The sequence below is a fragment of the Seriola aureovittata genome, chromosome 8 (assembly GCF_021018895.1).
Source record: "Seriola aureovittata isolate HTS-2021-v1 ecotype China chromosome 8, ASM2101889v1, whole genome shotgun sequence".
Taxonomy (NCBI): Eukaryota; Metazoa; Chordata; class Actinopteri; order Carangiformes; family Carangidae; genus Seriola; species Seriola aureovittata.
In genome coordinates this window covers 13,241,304-13,263,393 of record NC_079371.1, presented here as the reverse complement: position 1 = coordinate 13,263,393, position 22,090 = coordinate 13,241,304, and the positions used below count along the sequence as shown (strand labels likewise).

Genomic DNA, 22,090 nt, shown 5'->3' with positions numbered 1-22,090 from the left:
TTGTTTCCCACTTTCATGTAAGCAATCAAGTATATAATACATATAAATATAATCAAGTTGACAATTAATGGATTTTGGGAGGTTTTCCCCAATCTGGCAACCCAAAATGTGTTTTTATTAATGGCTTATAACTGTTTATATAAATGGTTAAGTAACATGTATGAAGCCAAGCACAGTTCTTACAATGGGTGTCTTAAGAGAGAGTTGTGGCCAGTGCTGTTCTAGGTTTATTTATGTATATTATATAGCAAGATTGTATGATCCTTGTTTAATGTGATTTACCGGTTTCATTTGCAGCTCGGTGTGTCCAAGACAAATTTCTCTCCCTGGACAATAAAGTCTCATCTGATCTTATCATAGCACAGCTCGTACAATCTCACCCGCACACACTCCAACCACCACACGCCCCCACATGCAACCTCAGTTTCCCTTGTAATCGTACTCTCCCCACCCCACCCCCGCAGCCCGTCCCTTTAAATATTCCAGCCCACAGGAGGAGCACCAGAGCCTGGATCGACTTTGACCTGGGACACGGTGGACCCCACAGGTGCGCACACTGCGATGAGGCCGACATTTGTGACGCTGCTGCTGCCGCTGCTGCTCCGCTGCTCCGCCGGAGAAGTGAAGCCCTCAGCCCCCGTTGTAAGAGACTATTATATAGCAGCTGTAGAAATCGGCTGGGACTATCTCTACCTGGACGATGGTGACTCCGACCAAAGGTGAATGTTTCTTTGTTGAATTTTAGTAACCCCACTTTTTTTGGGCGGCACACTGTAAAAGTCTTTATAAGTCAGTTTGACCTTTTTTAAAGCTGGTACTGTTCAATAAAGTGTGATGATATTACGACGATTGGTTTGCTTCCAATAAAGGGTCATATTTTAGAGGAATTTATTAGAAGCTGGTTAAAATATTGACAGATGAATATAATGACAGTTAATTTAAAAAATGAAAACAGTTAAGATGAGTTTCTTGAGTGTTTTCTGGCAGTTTTCTTATTATTTGATTTGGTTTCACTAATAGCCTGTATTTTGTTTTTGTTTTTTTTAGATGGCTCTCCAAAGATATTCCTCAAAAATACATCAAGGCAGTTTACAGGGAGTATACAGATTTCACATACAGTGTCCCCAAGCCAAGACCAGCATGGACAGGTAGGTCTCCTCCAATGATGTTCATTATTAGGCCACATATTTTGTATCTTTGTTTTGTGTCATCAAATCTTTCTCAAAGGATAATACCAATCTTTCAACGGCTGAACAAAAGCTTTAATTTCATGGAAATTAAGTTTTCAGTTGTTTTATATTCACAACAGGGATTTTGTACACATGCATGGCGCCTGTTTTCAACCCAAATAAGAAAACTTCATAGTTACTAGTTCTGTTTCAGAGCACGTATCTTCTGATTTTTATTACTATCAGTATGAATTCTTAAAGAAAGTTGTGTCCACTGGTTGCAGGTATTCAAGGCCCGGTGATCGTTGCCCAGGCTGGTGACCGGGTGGTGGTCCACTTCAAAAACCTGGCCTCTCAGCCTTACAGTATCAGCCCTTTAGGAATCACCTACTGGAAACAGTCTGAAGGTATAGTGACGTGAACGGGAGGAACGGCTGTTATCACATGCATCACAAACTGTATGTTAGTCAGCTACATTCTGTTTTTTGTGGTCAAGTGATACCAAGAACTTTACTCAGCTTTTTGACTCATACTCAGCTCTTAATGTTAAGTCCAGGTTACACCCTAGATGAGAAAATGGAAAAAAAAAACACAAGAAGCCTATAAGTTTAATGTTCCACTGTGACTTAGATGAAGGTGAAGTCAGATAGTCAAACACGTTTTGTTTCTGAGCCAAAACTGAGCAAAGAATCAGTTCACTGCAAAAGACAGGAATGTTAATGTAAACTGAATTACTGCCTACTTACTGGTAATAGTCATGAATGGTTTGATTAAGATATTCAAAGCTAAGTGTAAATGGTTTAGGAATCATCAAGAAAAAAGTTTTAGCTTCCCAAAAAGTTGCCTCCTCATTCTTTAGAAATTGCAGCAGGCAACGGTTATCATTATCTTGTGTGTGCAGATTCTGTGCAGCGCTTTAGAGCCAAACAGTCAGTCTGTTACAGCACAAGTTTTCTCCATTAAACGTGCGGTTAAAAATATCTAAATGATTGAATATCCTTGTTCTAAGAAGCTTTTGGGGATAAATCCCCTTCACGGCAGCTGCTGACATATATCCTAATGCTGCAGTCACTTCCAGTAAACGGCTCATGTGTCCCTGCCTCAGGCTTGACTCTTAGAATGCAGTTTTATCGTAATCTGAAAAGCTGCTTCTGTCACGTCCAGCAATGAGGTTTCACAAAGCAGATCTAATCAGCCTAATATTGAGGGTGTGTGTCTGTGCACCTGTGTGTGTGTGTGTGTGTGTGTGTGTGTGTGTGTGTGTGTGTGTGTGTGTGTGTGTGTGCGCGCACGTGTTGGATTTAAGTCATTGTTGCATATCATCATGAGTCAGAGCTTCCCCTGGATGTGGTTTTTACAGCAGCACAGACTGTGGTTTTACGTTATTCCTGATACGATTTCCTTAACTGAAGTTGCAATTTTAAACATTCCCATACGAAAAACACGTATTTTTTCTATTGTGATGTCACACAGCTGATTGATTGATTTGATTTATTTATTTTCTAATTACACTCTCTCTTTTTCTCAAAGAGGAGAGAATTGCATTCATTTAATTTATCCCTTCATCCTGCAGTGACTGTAGTTTTCCTGCTTTCACCCACTCGTACTGCTGAATGACTACACAGACTCATGCTGTGTCTTCTCTTTCCAGGAGTCGGGTATGATGACTCCACAGCGGGTCAGGAGAAGGAGGATGACGCCGTCCCTCCAGGAGGATACTATGAGTACGTGTGGGATATCAGCCCTAAGGATGGCCCCACCACCAGCGACCCTGACTGCCTCACCTACTCCTACTCATCCCAGGTGGACACAGTCCGAGACGTCAACTCAGGACTCATCGGTGCCCTGCTCATCTGCAAATCAAGTCAGTAATTTGAGGACCAAAGGCAGCTTTGATCTGTAATGGTCTTTTAAGTTCACTTTGCTCGACGACAGAGAGTACTATTCAGCCTGTGAAAACAGTTATACAGTCTCCTGTGTGGTTCTGGAAGGGGCTTTCCAAAGTCTTAAAACATAATGATTTCAGCTTGTGCTTGAAGACTACAAACTTTATAAGAATTTCTGTGGTACCAGCTGCGGTTGTGAAATTGGTAAAACATTGACATTTGCCAGTCAGGGATTGTCCAATAGCATCTCACAAAGATGCTACAGAGATGTTGGAAATGTAGGATCCAGTGTTTTGAAAGTTTAAATTATACTTGAGACCACAAGTTTCCCTACAGACAAACATTTTGTCTCATATTTATTGTGTCTTTATATCATTTATTGTTATGTAAAGCTCTCTCTAATGTTAATCATGCACATTGCACTTCATCTCATCATCTCATTTACCTATAAACACATACAGGTACAGACACAGACAGAAAGACACAGATTTTTGTTGAAGTTATGCTAACATTTAGAATGAGCAAGAAGCAGAAATCATTTCATCACTTGGTTTAAACCTTGTATACCTTTGGTTTCTGGCTGATGTCAGGTCTAAATCCATATTACTAAACCCAGGCTTTTGCTGAAAAGTGTCATTTGGCTGTGGTTGGTTAGTTTAGCTGTTCTTTCAATCTCAAAATATCCATACTATCTTATTGCATAATCTCTGGCTGCACCATGGCATCGCAAACATGCTATCAAACCTTGGTCTTTACACCTCTTATTGTGTCTTATATCTGCATTATGTGTGTATGTTTTCCCAGGTGCCTTTACAGACGAAGGCCTGAGGAGAAATCCAGCATTCGTCCTGCTGTTTGCAGTGTTTGATGAGACCAAGAGCTGGTATGGAGAGGTAGGAGAGAGGATGAGCAGAGAGAAGTTCAAGAGGAGCCAAGGCAGGAAGGAATACCACACCATCAATGGATATGTCAACTCTACGTTACCAGGTAATGAACCAGACTGGCTGCAGACAGAGAGTTTGTTCCATGAAGTCGTGTTGTAATGTTAAGTGTTGTGTTGTGTTTGGTCTGCACAGGAATTTGGCCTCATTTTCTTTCTCTCTCTCTGTTGTGTGTCTGTGTGTTTGTGTGTGTGTGTGTGTGTGTGTGTGTGTGTGTGTGTAGGTTTGACAATGTGTCAAGGCCGAAATCATGTGTTTTGGCATTTGATTGGGGTGGGCACGGCTCCAGAAATCCACTCCATTCAGTTTCAGGATCACACTCTGCAGGTAATTCAGTCATAACAAACAGACTTTAAAGAGGCAATTAGAGAAGATTTTTTTTAAATCCTTAAAATCCAAAATAAGAATGTTATGAGCTGAATCTTAAAAATATAAAGATTGAAATAAATGATCCAGTAACAGATGAACAGATGCAATTTCTGGATGATTTTTACTCAGTGAAGTCATACTCTGCTTTGTTGAGGCAAGAATCAGTTCCTCTTTTTCTAGTTTTGCACAAGTTGAGCTTCTTAAATTATTTCAGATTGTTTAAATGATTGTCCCTACATGCCCATTAACACTAAACAGAAATGTGATGCCAGAAATAACTCAAAAACAGACATGCCAAAACCATAGAGTACTCTGTTAATCCTGACGTAGACTTCCGTTTTAGATCCATTTCAATGCAGTGCTCCAGTGGGCTGCTGTAATTATGTAATGTACGGTCTAAAATATGCAACATAACAATGAAGATTTTAATCTCATGTGCTTTGAAAGCTTATTTTCTGTTAATTTAATTCTCATTTCACAAATAGCAGGCAGGATGATTATACAGGAGGAAATAGATCATTTTTTTACCTGTTACAAACCAATTTATAATTTCTGATCTAATTTATTATTATCATGTTCTTTCTCAAACAGTCTTGACTAAAATCTAATACACTGGCTTTGTTTTTTCAGGTGTTGACTCATCGTAAAGTCACCATGGAGGTGACCCCTATGACCTTCATCACTGCAGAAATGAGACCCACCACTGAAGGCCGCTTCCTTATCAGTTGCCAGATACATGCTCACCGCCACGGTACGGACAAACATTTGTTCGATAAAAATGATTTTTATCTCTTCAGTCTGAGTCATACATCTGATTGTTATGGTGCATTACTGCTCTACCTAGATGGTATGAACGCCTTCTTCTCCGTGGAGAAATGCCCCGAACCCGTCATTGTGCCGGGACCTGACCTGCGAAACGTCAAACACGGAGATTACGGGGGCAGCAGTGAAAATTACAGTGATGAAGATTATGACAGTTTATTCAACACCATAAGCTATCAGCCTAAGAAGCCACATCTGCAAGCGAGATCCAACAGGGGACAGCAGTTTCAAACCTGGCAGCATTATATCGCAGCTGAAGAGGTCACCTGGGACTACGCTCCTCATCTCACACCCACAGACAGGTAGGAAAGATGGAGGAGGGGAAGGAAGAAGAGGATCAGGAAGTGGCTCACTGAATTGATTTGAATTAAATGGATTGCTTGCAATAAAGTGATTGTGTTTTTTTTTCTCTGCTACATCAGTGAATTGCAATCCAGATATTTGCCTGCATCCCCCCATCACCTGGACTACAAGTATAAAAAGGTGGTGTATGTTGAATACACCGATGGATCTTTCACTCAGAGGAAGAACCCTGCCATGAATTTAATGGGACCACTCCTGAGAGGGAAAATCAATGATCAGTTCCATGTGAGTGAGTCAAGTTTTGAAGAACAGATAATCTGGGAATTTGTCTGTTTTGCATGAGAAGTATGAGCTAAATCAAAAGAAATTTTAACAAAAACAGAATTAAGAACTGGTATTGTGAAAGCACAAATTCTTTGTTTGCCTTTCTATTGATCTTCCACTGATTTAAACTGTGTCTCCAGATCATTTTCAGAAACCTGGCCAGTCGCTCTTTCAACATCTACCCCAACGGCCTTACCAAGATCGTTCCACTGCAGAGAACCACAAATGGTAATCTTAAACACAGACATAAACCAACAGACAAAACGAATGTATTTCTCAGAATTCAAATACCTCTTAATTAGAGATCCAGTAGACAGGTAAAATCATCTTTACCTTCTTTAATGTGATATATTTCCAAGTATAATGTAAAATGTGAAGGTTTATCATCGCAAGAGGAATTTTCAAATTGTTCAGGGATTTGATTGGCTCGCTAAGAAGAGTGTGTTTTTATAGTCAAGTCAGTTCAATATGTCCCACAGTACAAGATAAGTCATCAAAACTATTACCATGTTTTACTCAAAGACATGACAGAAGGATTGTTATATAAAATACAAATTATTTTGGGCATATATTCACATAAAAATGCAATGAGGAAATTTGGATGTATAATGTTTTCAACATACTTTGTTTGTTTGTGTCATGCTGTTTGTCTGCTTGCTGCCAAATTCCAACCATCAAAAGTTGATCTACTCTCATCTTATTAAACAGATGCAGAGAAGGACTTACGCTCCATGGCAGTGCCCCCCAATGGAACATTTGGCTACATTTGGAAGCTAACACCAGATGACGGGCCCCTCGAGGGAGACCCCCAGTGTCTGACCCAGCTGTATCAGAGCACCATCTCACCAGAGAGGGACTTGGCATCGGGGCTGGTAGGCACCCTGCTCATCTGCAAGTATGAGGCCATCGACACCAGAGGACACCTGGTGAGAAGAATTTGAATACAACATAGCACTTATAGACAGAAAAGGAAGATCCAAGCTGCAGTGTTGCCTCCACTAATGTAATTTTATATCTTGTGTTTACTGAATCTTTTGTTGCATGTAGTTGGGGCCGGATAAAGAGTGGAGCTTGATATTTGCTGTGTTTGATGAGAACAGAAGTTGGTACTTCAACGAAAACATGCAGAAATCCAGCCAAAGCTTCTCTAACACCACAGACGCTGAATTCTACAACTCCAATGTCATCTACAGTGAGTTCACTTTGGAGTTCAATTTGTATATTTACTTGTCAATGGTTGTCAGTGGAACAATGGTCACAGTGACATACAGTATCAGTGAACTACTTTGGATTTTCATCCTCTTCCAGGTGTGAATGGTATCATGTTCAGTGGGCGTCAGTTTGTGATGTGTCAAACTGATGTCACCTTCTGGCATGTGGCCAGCGTGGGCACCCAAAGTGACTTCCTCTCTGTATACTTCACGGGGAACCTGTTTCAGTACCAAGGCCTCTACAAGTCCGTCCTCACCCTTTTCCCCATGACTGGCGTGACCATTCCCATGGAAACTGAGCTGACAGGTGAGGTCACATAATTCAAGTTTTGGCCTTGTAAACCTGTGGTCGTATTTAAAAATGACACTGCGTCTGCCTGTGTGCCCCCCAAACTCCATAATTGTGTTATTTTTGTACAATCAAAAACCACAAACAAAAGCATTATCAGAATAACTTAAATATGCTGTAATCAGCTAAAACTCCTACACATGGTGGCTTCACATGGCAACACAGATTGTTAATTCTTTGCCTTAAATGTGGGAAATACAACAATTTTTGGTGGTTGAATTGTTTGAAAGACTTTGGCAGCATCTTAGTGGGGAGTGACGTCTGATGGACATCTGTATCGTATACTCAGCATGTTAAGTAGTCAAGGTGTGTGCATGGTAGCAGGGATGTGCCTGTGAAGCACATTTTTTGGAGCATTTAGCATTAAGGCCACTATCCTGTTTCCCAGCATTGACATGCATCAAGGAATTTTGGATATGCTACTGTTCTTTCTTCCAAGATGCGGCTGGTGATTGGGTTTACATGAAAAGCAATAGGTGTGAGTGTTTTGATGCATGTCATGCACTGCCAGTGCATACACTCAAATCATATTAACGCTTGACTTTCTCTTCGCTCAGGTGAGTGGGAGATCAGTGCTTTTGACGGCAGCCTCAAGAGCCGGGGGATGAGCATCCATTACACAGTTCGTCCTTGCGACAATGGAGACCTCCCACTAGTCGATCGAGACAGAGATGAAGATGATATCACTGATTATATAGATCAGATTGATCTACTGCCAAGGGGCAGAAGATCGCAAAATAACACAGTTTTGGTTCGAGTGTGCAAGAAACCCCCAGCTATCAATAATACTCAGTCAGGAAACTTCACTAATGATAAAACTGAAGGGACTGGGGCTGCTGAAGGACAGATATGTCAGCTGAAGAGAGTGTCAGTAACAGGAGGAGATCCAAACAGGGTGTCAGAGGGAGAAATCCCACAGGATATCTTGGAGAAAATAGAGATAGATGGAGAGTTGACAGTTACTCAGAATGGGACTGAACCTGTAGAAAACCATGGGGGCAGACAGAGAAGACAGGCAGAGGGAAACTGGACAGATGGGGACATTTTCTCTGGAGCCTCAGAAGCTGGAGGAACTGGGACAGAGATTGGTGGACAGGCTGCAGAAAACAAGACCGACACTGATGCAGAGATAAAGTCCAATGAAAGGAGTGAAATGAATGGGACAAAAGAGGAGCTTCTAAAGAGCAACGAGATCTTACTGAACAGCAATCCACTGTTGACAAAAACGATCTCAACTGTGGAACCAAGCAGTTCAGAAGAAATTGATGAAAACTTTGTACTGCAAAACTACATTCAGTCTGAACCTGATCGACTTTCAGTGGATCTGCTGGCTTTGGACACCAACTACACTGCTAATAACAATGAAACACAGATTGACCTGTCTTTAGAGTATGATGACTACAGCTATCAGGTACTATTTTCTGTATGTCTTGTGTAAATTTTTCAAGTACATATAATTCCATACGCCAGATAGCAACTGCCACAAACCCAAACTCTTCGTCCTCACCTTTAATTATGTAAATATTTGTTTTGTTTTTATAGATGAACAGCACACATATGTCTGCCACAGGCCATGTGAACCCACGCTCGGGAGGCATCAAATATCGCACTTACTACATTGCTGCAGAGGAGATCACCTGGGACTACGGCATCAGAAAACCACATCAGTTCATCAAACCCAGGTAGGAATAAGATTTCATCCAGGTTTTTCTTCACTTTCTGATGGTGAGTTATTGTAGCGTCCAGTCTGTGCTGAAGAAGTAGCTCTGACTTTTGAAAGCTCCTCTCAGCCTTATACAAAAATGTTAAATGTTGGGATGTTAAATTTCTAACTGTATCCATCTTGTCATGTTAGCATGATAAAAAGCTATACTAATATTAGCATGTAGAAGTGATAATAATATAACATAAGCAGCCTACTGTGTCTAATTGAGTGTTATACAGCGTAGATTGGTGAAAGCTGAGCCAAGTCTGACAATATGGAGCTAAACTTGACAATGTGAGTCTCAGATGTCCTGAAATAATCCGTATTAAATCAGCAGTACTGACTGAACTCCTTTCTTTAGAGAGATGCGGCGAGGTATGAGGAAGTTCCTGCCAGAGTATAAGAAGGTGGTGTTTCGGGCCTACAGGGGTGAAGACTTCCTAAATCCCATAAGCAGGGGAGAGATTCAACATCACCTGGGACTCATGGGACCTTTCATCAAAGCTGAGATTAATGATCTTGTCACTGTGAGTGATACTGTTGCCTGCGCAAAATAAAATGATAAACTAATTATGTTTTTTTCTTTAGTCAAGGTAGCTACTTTCACAATCTTCAATTTACAGCAAATGTTTCATGAAACAACCAAAGTACGAGATATAACTACTGTAGATAATGTAGCTCTCTGCTCAAAACTGTCTCTGCTTTTGTGAAAAATTCACCACTTTTGATTGGTGTTGGTAATCTCCCTGTCTTACTCAAGGTGATCTTTAAAAACAAGGCATCCAGGCCGTACTCATTTCATCTTCAGGGAGTGTATGACCGCAGCCAGGGGGCCGGCATAGCCCAAACCCATGCCTCCTCTGCTCCACCTGGTGTCCCAGGAGAGCCCGTGGCTCCTGGTGAGACGCGGACCTATAACTGGAGAATAACCAAGAAACAAGGACCAACTGACACTGAATTCGACTGCAAGACTGGGGCTTACTACTCCACTGTGGACAGGGTCTGTATGGGCCTTCACCTGCAGCCTTCACATGTTTCATGGATATACGGCATATATCTGTGTTTGCATGAATGTTATTTTTCTGTTTTGTCCATTACTGTCTCTTAATACATGTACATATGAACTTATAATTAATTAATAATTATTTTATTTTTTAATTTGTCATTCACAATTAAGTGAGGCACTAATTGCTTTGTTTATTATTATAACCGTCTCCATTTGGTTCTTATTTATTTTCATCATAAGATTAGTCTGATTGTTTATTTGTAAGTTAATTTGTAATTGTTAAATCTCAAATAAATTCTTGTTTGTTCCTTGCAAGGGCATAAAATGAGAATCACAAAACATGTCCCATAAATTCACAAACTTAATCTTTTTAATTATTGCCTAAAACCTTGACTGTATTTAAATGAAAAGGAGAAAATAAATATATCCTTCTATATTCAGGAGAAGGACCTACACTCAGGTCTGATCGGTCCTCTGGTGATCTGTAAGCCCGGCACCCTCTGGACTCGTCAGAACACACAGCTGGATGTCCAGGAGTTTTCCCTGCTCTTCCACACCTTTGATGAAACTAAAAGCTGGTACATGGAGGAGAATCTGCGCCGGCACTGTGCCCCACCCTGTCACGCCAACACCGAGGACCCCTGGTACCACATCAGCAATAAGTTTGCAGGTGGGCGAAAAATAGAGTTGATCGTTGGTGACATGTTTTAATTAAACTACTGCAGATTTGTTGCAATTGTTTTTATGAGAAATTTTTATATATTTTAAATAAATGCTTATGATTTTTCCTTTTAGCGATAAATGGTTATGTGGCGGAGACACTTCCTGGTCTGTTGGTCGCCCAGCACCAGCGAGTGAGGTGGCACCTGCTGAATGTAGGAAGCGACGGCGAGTACCACGCTGTGCACTTCCATGGTTTGCCTTTCACCGTTCACATTGAACAGGAGCACCGTATGGGGGTCTACAACCTCTTCCCGGGTAAATACACACACACACACACACACACACACACACACACACACACACACACACACACAGACACACACACACGCACATTCATATTTATATGCTAATACTTTTAGTTCTGTCTTTCTGGTTATGTAACCCTGTCTTTCTAAGAATCTTTCTTGATTCCTGTATTACACACTGTCTTGTTTATTTATTGCTCTTTGTCACCCATTAATTCCTCCCCCCCTCCAGGAGTGTTTGGCACAGTGGAAATGAGACCCCCCACAGTCGGCACATGGCTGGTTGAGTGCACCATAGGAGACTACCAGCTGGCTGGCATGAGGGCTAAACTGCTAGTGTATAATCCACGTAGGTACACATTTCATATATGGGTGAAAAATATTATTATTATTATTATTAGTCAAGGTAGTGGCTCAAGGAATGACAGTGTCAGTCTGTTCTGCCTGTGTCCAGCGCTTTGGTCCAGAGATAAAAAAAAAAATCTCAGCAAAAAGGATTGAAATGAACCTGGTTTATATTTCATTGTCTCAAGATGATGGATCTAAATGATTTTAGTGATCCCTTTACCAATAAGTCAAAATTTCCACTTTTCCAACAACAATGATTGAATTCCTTCAGCCTCATCTGTACTGACATTCTTAGATTAGCATGCTAACATAACATGTGCTAGTATGCATATTTTGCAGTATGTGTAATTTGGTGTGCTACTAGCCAAGAGTTTCCATTGTTGCCAGCTCATTAATTTGTTTTCTATTGCGTAATGAGTGTTTCAGCCTCATGGAGCTGCTGACCAGGCTACAGATATTTGGGCTTGAATAAGATTTCGCAACACTAGGAACTTCATCACTTACATGCCAACACCACAGCTGCTGCATTTTGAAGAGTTTCATCACATCATATGAAATATATCAGAGGCTTTTTCCCAAGCAATGTTTAATTTAGGAAACTTTTTATTGTAATGAGAAATTCACCCATTGTGAGGGCGCATTCTGAGGTAAACCAATACAGATGCTCTTGTCATTTCCAGAAATCTCTACTGTTCAGATGTGTTAAGTCCACAGAAATGGGAAAGGGAAATTTTTAAGTGATAATTGTGTATACTTGGAAATTTGCTGGAATTTTCTCTTACTGTCATGCAGGATGTGTCTTGCCTTTGGGGATGAAATCAGGAAGGATTGAGGATTCCCAGATCACGGCTTCAGATCACATAGGTAAGATGCTGTTTTTTTAAACTTTCATTAAACAGGGTAAACACACCAAGAAGGCCCTTAATACTTAGCAATATCTGCAGAGAGAGGACATGCTTAGCACAAATACCCAGTGCAACGAAAATGAAAATACCCCAACTAGCTTTATGAAATCTTAAACCCTGGAAATTACCCACATTAAGAGTTGGATTATAAATGTGTTTACATTTGTGTGTCCAGATAGGTGGGAGCCCAGCCTGGCGAGGCTGGACCAGTCGGGTTATATCAATGCCTGGATGGGCAGAAACAAGATGTCATGGATACAGGTCAGACATACAGCCTTTCTCTACACTTTATCTGCCACAGTATATGGTGCAACAATATCAGTTAAATTCTTTTTGTAACATTCAAGTTTAAAACAGTAATCAAGCACAGTGAAATGTTATGTCATGTAATGTGTGTTTTGTTAGGTCGACCTCCAGAGGCCGACCCTGCTGCATGGTATTCAGACACAGGGAGTCAGTTCAAAGCTGAGGGACCACTACATCACGTTCTTCACCATCTCCTACAGTCTGGACCAGGATACTTGGGTCACCTACAAAGGAAACACCACCAGGAAGAACAATGTATGTCCTCTAATGTGATACCTCAGTAGGATTAAGGTTAATATTTGTCTGTAATAAAATGTTGATTCTTCAGAAAATTTGTTCCTCAACATACAAGTAGTCGTGGAACATGCAGTTCCCAGATCACCAGATAAACAGACCACGTGACCACTGACATTATTTCCAGTTGTATTTACATACACATTATATATTCTATATCTAGAAACAGCTTCAACAATCTGCTTCCTGTGTCCTGTGTCAGGAAGATGCAGCCTTCAGTCTGTAGACTAGAACTCAAAACTCATAAGACTTAAAGAGTGAAACTGTTGCAAAGCATTTGACTTACTTACTATTTTAAAACTGATGACTCCATCATTAAAATTTAAAGTATCCCACACAAATGACCTTCTAGTAACCTAACAAGTAGTTTTGTGTTTTGAAGTTCATTAACTACAAATTCTGAATACTATACAGTTTTTGCAGATCAGTTACGAGCAGGTGCCACTGTCCTTGGCTGTGCATTTGTGATGTCAGAAAATCTGGGAGATGGTTGTCCGTTGGAGTTTGGGGCAGTGTTCACTGTTGTTGTAAACTGTTTTTGTGGCTCTGGTTTAGGTATTTTATGGCAACATGGACAGCTCCAAGGTGAAAAACAACCACTTTTTCCCACCATTTGTGGCTCGCTACGTCAAGATTCAGCCATTTAACTATGTGCAAAAGCCTGCTCTCCGACTGGAGCTTCTGGGCTGCGATCTCAACAGTGAGTTGTACTAAACAGTGACAGAATTTACTGAAGTCTTTATTTAACTGTATGAAAGTGCTGAGAATGATTGTTTGTATGTGTGTGTGTGTGTGTGTGTGTGTGTGTGTGTGTGTGTGTGTGTGTGTGTTTGTGGCCAGGCTGCTCGCTCCCTCTCGGGCTCCAGACGCTGATTCCTGACAAAAACTTCGATGCCTCCTCATGTTATTCATCTCTGCTGAGTACTTGGAAGGCCAGCCTCGCCCGGCTCCATCAGGGAGGCAGAGCCAACGCCTGGAGGCCAAAGGTGAACTTAACACACATAAACACATATGTTAATAAATGCACACATACTGTTCATGAAATCCAAATTTATAACACATGCAAAGCAAAATCAGTGTTCTTGGAAAACAATTCAATTCAGTTCAGTTTTATTTGCATAGCACCAAATCACAACATACATTATGTCAATGCACTTTAGAGGGTAAGGTCAAGATAATAGAGAGAATATTATAGAGAGAAACTGAACAGTTTCCACAATGAGCAAGCACTTAGAGGAAAAACTTGTTGAGTTATTTGTGTGTGCCTCAGCAACACTGTTTGAGAAACACCAACACAAAGCAGTGTTACTTCATCTGCCGTTTGTTCCATATGTCGCACTATGTTAAGAACCAGTGTCATGCATTATTATTGCTCCCTCACATTCTCCTCTCTCTATCCTTATATTATTTTTGCCTTTTATCATTTCTTCCTCTCCTCTCATCTCAAAGCTTATCGCTTTCACACTTTGCAGCACTGAACTCTAGAGGTGTGATTTGTCCCTCTGTCAAACTGTTGAGCTGTTATTAAAAGTCACACGGCAAACAGTATGTAGCACTTGTGATTCGTTGACAGGGGTCAAACACTTTGGGCTGATTATTATCTCGAAGTGTCCTTAAAGGGCCGTAAAGGTCTGAACAGATAGCTTCATATTATGTGTGAAGTCTTTTCTGTTTTTAATGTTCTTAGAGGTTTAGGGGAATTTATCCTTTAACTGTATCCGCAGTCAGCATTCAGTCATTGTCATTAACATTAGTCTAAACAGGAACAAAGCACTTCTTGTAAATATGTTCCAGGATACAGACTATAATGGGGCCCACCTTGATTTACTTTTCCTTGTTTATATAAATGCGAGTGGTTTGGCATTTAAATAGGCTTTTAAAATCTCTGGCTCTCCTCACACTGGGTTTCAGCTTTGAATCATTTTTAATTGTTGGGACTTTTCCTGAAATCAAGCAACCTTTTCCTCATCATTTGTTTTTTTCGGAAATGATGGATACAACAAATAGTCCCCACACAAACAGTTCTTCTGGTTTTACCCGATTATATCATGGCAAAACAACACACTGCCAGAAACCTAGTTTATAAGTTTCTTAGTGTTTTTAGAGAAATGTGGGAGGGGAAGTGATGCGGTGTTCCCTTGTGCCATCTCCGCATCTGTTTCTTTTTTCCCTTCATGGCCTTTGTAGTCCAAGGCTGGAGCAAATCTGTGTCTCATCCTGCTCAAGCATACGAACAAACCAGCTGTTTTAGCCCTACTCTGTGATGTCCCTCTCTGTCGCCCCGAGTTCAGTTGAGTTTTGCGATGACCTTGGTATAACTGCTCGCAGGTCTAGTGTCTTTGTTTGTATATTTCGTCTTTGTTCTTTTATGTTGATATTTTACTTTCTGAGATCTAAAAATCTCTTCCCCCCCCCCCCCCCCCCCCCCCCTCCCTTCACGCCAGAACAACAATCCCCACGAGTGGCTGCAGGTCAACCTGGGGAAAATCAGACGTATCACAGGGGTCATAACCCAAGGAGCACGATCACTGTTGACCCAGATGATGGTGACGGAGTTCTCAGTCACCGTCAGTCATGATGGACACTCCTGGAGCAGCGTGTTAGAGGACAGGTCCCAAAGAGAACAGGTAGACCACACAGACACTTCATCATTTCATAGCTAACACGATCCAGTTTCCTGCCTGACTACAACTATATAAACATCTATCTCCCAGTTTCTCGTACCATGGACTCTGTATTTTAGAGCTGACAGCCCATCACAAGAGTCCTATTAAAGCTTGGTAACACAGTGTACTAAATGCTGGTATGACGCTTGAAAATCCCTGTAACTAATCAAAGTTCTGGGCAAATAATCAGTTCTTAGTATCATGACTTCCAAAATCCACATCTGTTGAACTCTAATACCCAGATCTGCATAAAAAAAAATATTTTCTGGATCTAATCTGCAACCTGAGCCCTTCAGTGTTAATTTATTACAATTCTTCTTAACTCCCTGCTTTTCCCTCTGTTCCCGTTTATTCCATCCTCAGATCTTCACAGGAAACAACGATCCAGAGGAGGAGGCTGTCACACTTTTTGATCGTCCTCTGTTCGGCCAATACCTTCGTATCCACCCACGAGGCTGGATCAACGACATCGCCCTGCGTCTGGAGGTCCTGGGCTGTGAGGCACAGCAGGTGCTCTGACTCCACTGGACAAACTCAGCAACCGGCATGCAGCAGCATTTTAGTAGCAGCGTTTGTGTGTGAGCGTATGTGTGTGCGTGAAGTATCTTAGTTTTGGGGGTTGATGAGAAATGTTTCATTGTTATGATGAACACTTCTTAAGTTATATATATATTGTTTGAAATTGAATGAGAAAAGCTATTTCTTCTGTAACCACAACTTTGTTTACATTTTCACCTTTTTGCCAGTGTGGCGTTTGATCATTTTACTACTGTTCAGAAGAAGAATCCTGTCCGAAAAGACAGGACATAAGTATGCTTGAGGTCATATTAAAATGGATATAATATATGAATATTTTATTTCAGTTTTAAGATAAACGCAGCTGAGCTACACAGTATTTGCTTTCACAGCTGGGCTAACTGCAGAGCAAACCTTTTGAATGTAAGCTTGTGTAAATATTTCAGACCCAGAAGGATGTATACAGTTTGACTAGTAGTTGTATATGATGGGGAAAGTTTGTATTAATGTTTTTTTTGCTTTATTAGAGTTTATATAAACAATGAATCTTAAAGAGTTTCAGTGGCATTTATTCCACACCTCAGGTGTGAATTACACATTCTTGTACACACAAACACAAAAATACAAGGACACACATTTTCCCTCCAGCTGAAGGCAGAATTTGAACTATTATGTGTTTTTTCAAAACTCTACCAAGTTCAGGTAGATGTTTGAACATGGGCAGCTTCAAACAAACACCTCTCTCCGTCCTTCACTTTTGTTTTCTTCCTTCTTGCCAGTACATTATCTTTGTTCTTTCTTCTGTCCATCTGACTTCAGTCCAAAATGTTCCTGAACTGTTATTTTGACTTATCCACCTCCACCAGGTCCTCCTGGCAGAAACAATGCAACAGCTCAGCTCCAACATTGTTCTTTCTTCAAATATGCAGCGAGGAAAAACAAGTACGCTCACAGATCAGAATGACAATCATGAGGTGACTGGAAGGGAAACAGTAGTAACAAGAGTAAGAGCAACAAGGTTTGTGTGTGTGTGTGTGTGTGTGTGTGTGTGTGTGTGTGTGTGCGCGCGTGCTGTATATTTTGGGTCTGATGGTGTGAAACTTGAAAACAAGAGCAACATGTTTGTAGGTGCAACCAAGCTTTATCAACTCACTATCGGCTGAGGAAGTTTCCAGGGTGGGGGTGTGTTTCGTTTGGAGGACAGAGTAATGCCAGACAGGATGTGTGTTGGCAGAGACATAGCAGTAGCACATTATGCCCGGCCGTCACATTTTATCTCTCTGAAAACAACAGCACACGGTCCGTTATCTCAGCGAACTGACAGAGCACCTGTAATCAACTCCAGCTGAATAATTGTGGGATTGTGTTTGGAGCGTGTGAAAGACCCAACAACACAAGCCAAGCACATGCAGTGGAGACTGAGCACGGGTGGGCTTTTACATGACTTTCTCATTAACTCTCAATTCTGTCTATACTCCCTATCTTTATTGATTTAAATGTATGTGATAGGTAACTCCTCCCTATCCGTCACTGCCTGATGGCTGACACCTGGGTCACTCCTACAGAGGTCAGGTGTGGGTATTTAAGTTCAGCTCAGAAGTGTTGTGCTGGTTTCCTGACACACCTGGCTGATGATGATGGTATTTCTTTTCCTTTGCAGTTGGGAGAAAAGAGAGAGAGAGCCCAGAAACATCTGTATATACTGTTGATTGTTACAGACAAAATAATAAGAGTAATACTGATAGATATAATGGTTAATGGTTATCAACCTCTATATAAATTCTTCTATGCAGTTTGTGATGGATCATTTTTCATCTTTTATTGGTGTAATTTAATTTATTTACTTATTGGTTAGGGGCCAGACTCCCTTTACACTGTCATGTGACAAACTTATGAACATTTTGATGATGTGCAAACATTGTCTGTTTCTGGTTTAGTTAAGTTTGCAGTGGGGCAGAGAGGCCTTCCATTAGTCAGCCCTCCTGCCAGGGGTAGCTGTTTTAAAAGTCTTTGTCTTACTTATATGCATAAGTAAATCCATCCAGTAAATGCCCTTGGATGCAATTCCCAAGGTGGCGTAGTAAAACTTTAACACAGATTGGTATTTAGCCCTTGGTCACATGTATAATAATTAATTTCTTAACTTTAAGATAGCCTTTTGTTTCAGGTTCTTCTGGAAAATCGACATGCAGAGGCTAACAACCTACTTAAGACGGTTAATCCAACACAGAGAACATCGTTTTTATTATTGATTAAACTGTTGATATTTGATTAATCTTTTCTTTTTTTTAAATCTCAGAAAATAGTCAAAAAGGCCCATTAGAATTTCCCAGAGCCCAGGTTGATATCTTCATATTGCTTGTTTTGTCCAACCAACAGCCAAAAACCCAAAAGTAGTCAACTACTAAAACAAAGAAAGGCAGCCAGGTGTCACATTTGAGAAGCTGGAACCAGTGAAATTAGTTAAACAAATAATCATTTCAACTACCGCAGGTGTGAGAACTGGACTGCATTGGCTGTCAATTTATAAATTCACGTGATCCTTTTCAACCACAAAGGTCTTTTAAAGGATAGTATAACCCAGCTTCCTCTTTTTTCTTCTTCTTTCATTTTGCAACTGTCCAGAAGCCCAGATTTGCCTCTGTTAGGGAAGCCAAAGTTACAGTGTTACAAAATAGTTGTGCAAATTTCTGAAAAAAGTATGGCTTTCATCACACTCATTATTTGTTTCAGATTTCAAAGAAATAAACATCTTGTTCATTCAAGGAATGCTGATTTTCATAAACAGTCCAGAATGTGGATGTTGTTGAATAAACCCAGCCGTTCTTTTTGAAATTGTATTTGACCAGACCGAACCTGACACACTCTTTCTGATTTAGAAAAAGTCGACTGTCAAATTCTACAATAATCAGGTCTGAAATTTCCAAACACGACAAATGCTTGATCTGGAGTTTCAAATTCACCCTGACATTGACTGTGCTGTGAATGTTGAACCTGGTGAATGATTGCCTCCCTTTTCTTTGTTACACACAGCCTGCCAACACAACCTGCAACAACATTGTAAAGGACTCTGTCGCTATCTCTGTGTTGGCAGAGCAGTGAGGGATGGTTCTCATGAAGTGGCAGGGACAGAAAGAAAACCAGCTTTATCACCCTCTTTACATCACTTCCTGTCATGATTCAAAGGGTCCCTGAGGACCCAGAGGCCCCTGGATATAAGTTAAAAAAAACAAACAGAAGAAGACCTTATTGACACTTTTCTTCGTGTTTTTCTCCTTTGAGGTGACATTTACAACATCATTTAAAGTGACAACATCAGTGTGTGTACACACTTTGTTCCTTATTAAGCAGAAGTACAATAATAGAATATACCGTAACTATAATATACATCTGGGTAAGCAACTGGCCTTTTTCATGTCCAAAACCAATCAATACCTGCATAGCAACAGACTAAGATATTCTGGGTTTAACTTGACCTTTAACGAGAGATGTTCCAACACCATTTTTTCCAATACTGATACCTGAACTTATGTAGCTGTAAAACTGAGTGCTGAAAATTAAACAGCTGCATACTGCTAACCCTGTATGGATGTGACACGATCGCTGTCATTGTTGTATGGAATGGCTCGAGTTAAACCCTCTAAAAAACATGAACAGACACATGAATTGAAATAAACAGCACTTCCAACATTAGTGATTCTAACACTAATGAAACCCTTCGAAATGAAAAACTTGCATACTGTACACATTACCTTTTGACTGATGGGACTTAATTGCCAAATTGCTGACATTTTGCTAATTGCCAACGTTACACTATTTTCCTTAAATCAAATTTCGTCACCACTCTAACTGCCAGTGATGGCACAGTGCAACTTCATGTGTAAGCTACAGTTTTAGAGCTATGACTCAGTATGATTTCAGTTTGTTCATAAGTTGTATCAGCATTCTTTGTTATTTTAAACTTCCTTCTTAATAACTAAGAATTGTTCAAGAATTGCTGACGGACACTTACTGTGTGTGTATGTGTCTGTGCATCTGTGATTCCCATAAATTTCCACTGTGATGACACCAGTTAATCTGATAAAAAAATTTTCACACATTTCACACATTATTCAGTAAATTATGTGTGATGATATCAGGTCTCAAGTATGACATTAATATCATAAGTGGTAAAATTATTATCTTTGATATCACTTGGAGGGGTCTATTATATTATTTAACTTTGATTTGAAGATTATAAATGTGCCCGAAACTGAAGCATGAAACTGATGAGTTGCACAGAGTTTATAGGTATTGCTAATATTCAACTCTTGTCCCTTGTTAGGCTTTTACATGCTCAGTGTAATTCATCAAAACAGTCAATTTTCATTATATAAGACCACAACACACTACAAATATGAAAGTAGAGTAAAATACTATGTTGAAATACATTGATTGTGATGTATAGTCTAAGAAGAGACAACAACAGCACAAACAGACACACTAATGATATCATCAAACAATTAGCTAAAAATATGCAGATGTACAGTCTAAAAAGAGACAACAACCACATAACAAGCAGACAAATAGTCAAACCAAAGCAATCAACAATAGATATATTTCATGGAAATGGGTACAGCTTTGGTTTGCTTTTAGCCAGCACTTAACCTTTGTTGTAAAGGAATTTATATCTGGGGTAAATTTGATTGAAGTTGGTAATGTGTTCCAAAGTTGACAGCCCTTTATGGAGAAAGCTGATTATCCAAATTTAACCACGCTACTAGTCACTCTGTTACTGTCTTGCCTTTGAATATATCTGGAAAGAGACTCTGGGGCTAAACTATTGATACATGTATAAGAAAGCAAAGATGAATAAAGCCATCAAAACTAAGGAAATTGTATCTTTTCTTTAGTGTCAGTGATGCCATCAGACAGATCACTTTCAATGTCTGATTGTATGAGAATATGAGGGGTCTGACTTTATGGTGATGCTTGAACCAATACTGTGATACAATATGAAAAATGTGCAATAATCATAGAGTGCATATAAAACTGAATTTGAAATAATTGACCTCCTCTATTTTTTGTATTTTTTCAAGTTTTCAGGTGAGCCCTGTTTTCTAATTGAGAAACAGGAAACTGTCTTTTTCAAATTTGAAACAAGATGAATATGTTACAACAACTGATGGATATCACCAAAGTAAGCAGGTCGAAACTCGGCCGCTTTGCTGGGTGATTTAGCTGATACATATATGACTGAGTCATCTGCATAAAGCTGACAATTGGCCTAGAGGTAACTTGAAGGCAAAAACAAATTAAAGAGTAGTGGACCCAAAATTGAACCTCGGGGGATACCCTTTCTGTTGCATATATATATATATATATATATATGTATACATATGTATATGTATATATGTGTGTGTCTGTGTGTGTGTGTGTGTGTGTGTGTGTGTGTGTGTGTGTGTGTGTGTGTGTGTGTGTGTGTGTGTGTGTGTGTGTGTGTGTGTGTGTGTGAGTGTGAGTACAAATGTTATTTTATCTAAGGTCTTAATAAATAACATGCATTTAAAATATATTAAATATATTCATATTTTATTCCTGAAATGTCCCTATATGCTACGCTATATAAATCTCTATGAGCAAGACATATAGACATTAAGTATATTCTAAATTGACACATAACTTATCATTGTCTGAACTCAATTATTCAAGTTATTGGTCTCAGAGCCTTGAGCACCTTGTTGAAGACCAGATCCTTTATGTGAGGTCAATAAAAATGGTTCACTCAAAGAAATAAGTGAGGGAGGACCCCTACTGGACAATCCACAGTGTTACATTAGTTATTGCACTGAATGGTGGCATGCAGACACCTATCGGCCAGCATGTACATTCACAAATATACAGTTATATGGCTATAGCCTGCATTTGTACAATCTGTACCCACCCAACTCAGTGCATTCATCCTAAAATAATTATACAGCAGCTGTATGGTAGCCTGAGCTGTGATCCTCTGCATTATTAAC

General features: G+C 40.0%; 1 protein-coding gene across 1 annotated transcript; it reads left to right on the top strand.

The window, feature by feature from the left end:
• The first annotated feature begins 488 nt into the window (after window positions 1–488).
• f8 (coagulation factor VIII, procoagulant component) lies at window positions 489–16,641 on the top strand. The gene is made up of 27 exons (XM_056383632.1): window positions 489–719; window positions 1,048–1,148; window positions 1,454–1,576; window positions 2,821–3,033; window positions 3,860–4,042; window positions 4,220–4,323; window positions 4,996–5,116; window positions 5,210–5,489; window positions 5,610–5,775; window positions 5,955–6,042; window positions 6,523–6,740; window positions 6,862–7,006; window positions 7,123–7,337; window positions 7,937–8,785; window positions 8,917–9,056; window positions 9,441–9,606; window positions 9,840–10,079; window positions 10,527–10,755; window positions 10,881–11,063; window positions 11,286–11,402; window positions 12,194–12,265; window positions 12,482–12,567; window positions 12,712–12,867; window positions 13,462–13,606; window positions 13,747–13,892; window positions 15,351–15,533; window positions 15,936–16,641. Exons 1-27 carry the CDS (start codon window positions 562–564, stop codon window positions 16,089–16,091), a joined length of 4,983 nt encoding a protein of 1,660 aa, XP_056239607.1. The 5' UTR covers window positions 489–561; the 3' UTR covers window positions 16,092–16,641.
• The last annotated feature ends 5,449 nt before the right edge of the window (window positions 16,642–22,090 follow it).

What these genes read in the sequence shown, in the direction of transcription:
- f8 (XM_056383632.1), top strand. Translation starts at nt 562, where the DNA reads ATGAGGCCGACATTTGTGACGCTGCTGCTGCCGCTGCTGCTCCGCTGC. An exon ending in GCCAAGACCAGCATGGACAG is followed by an intron (nt 1,149 to 1,453) that starts GTAGGTCTCCTC and finishes CACTGGTTGCAG; the next exon opens with GTATTCAAGGCCCGGTGATC. An exon ending in ACTGCAGAGAACCACAAATG is followed by an intron (nt 6,043 to 6,522) that starts GTAATCTTAAAC and finishes CTTATTAAACAG; the next exon opens with ATGCAGAGAAGGACTTACGC.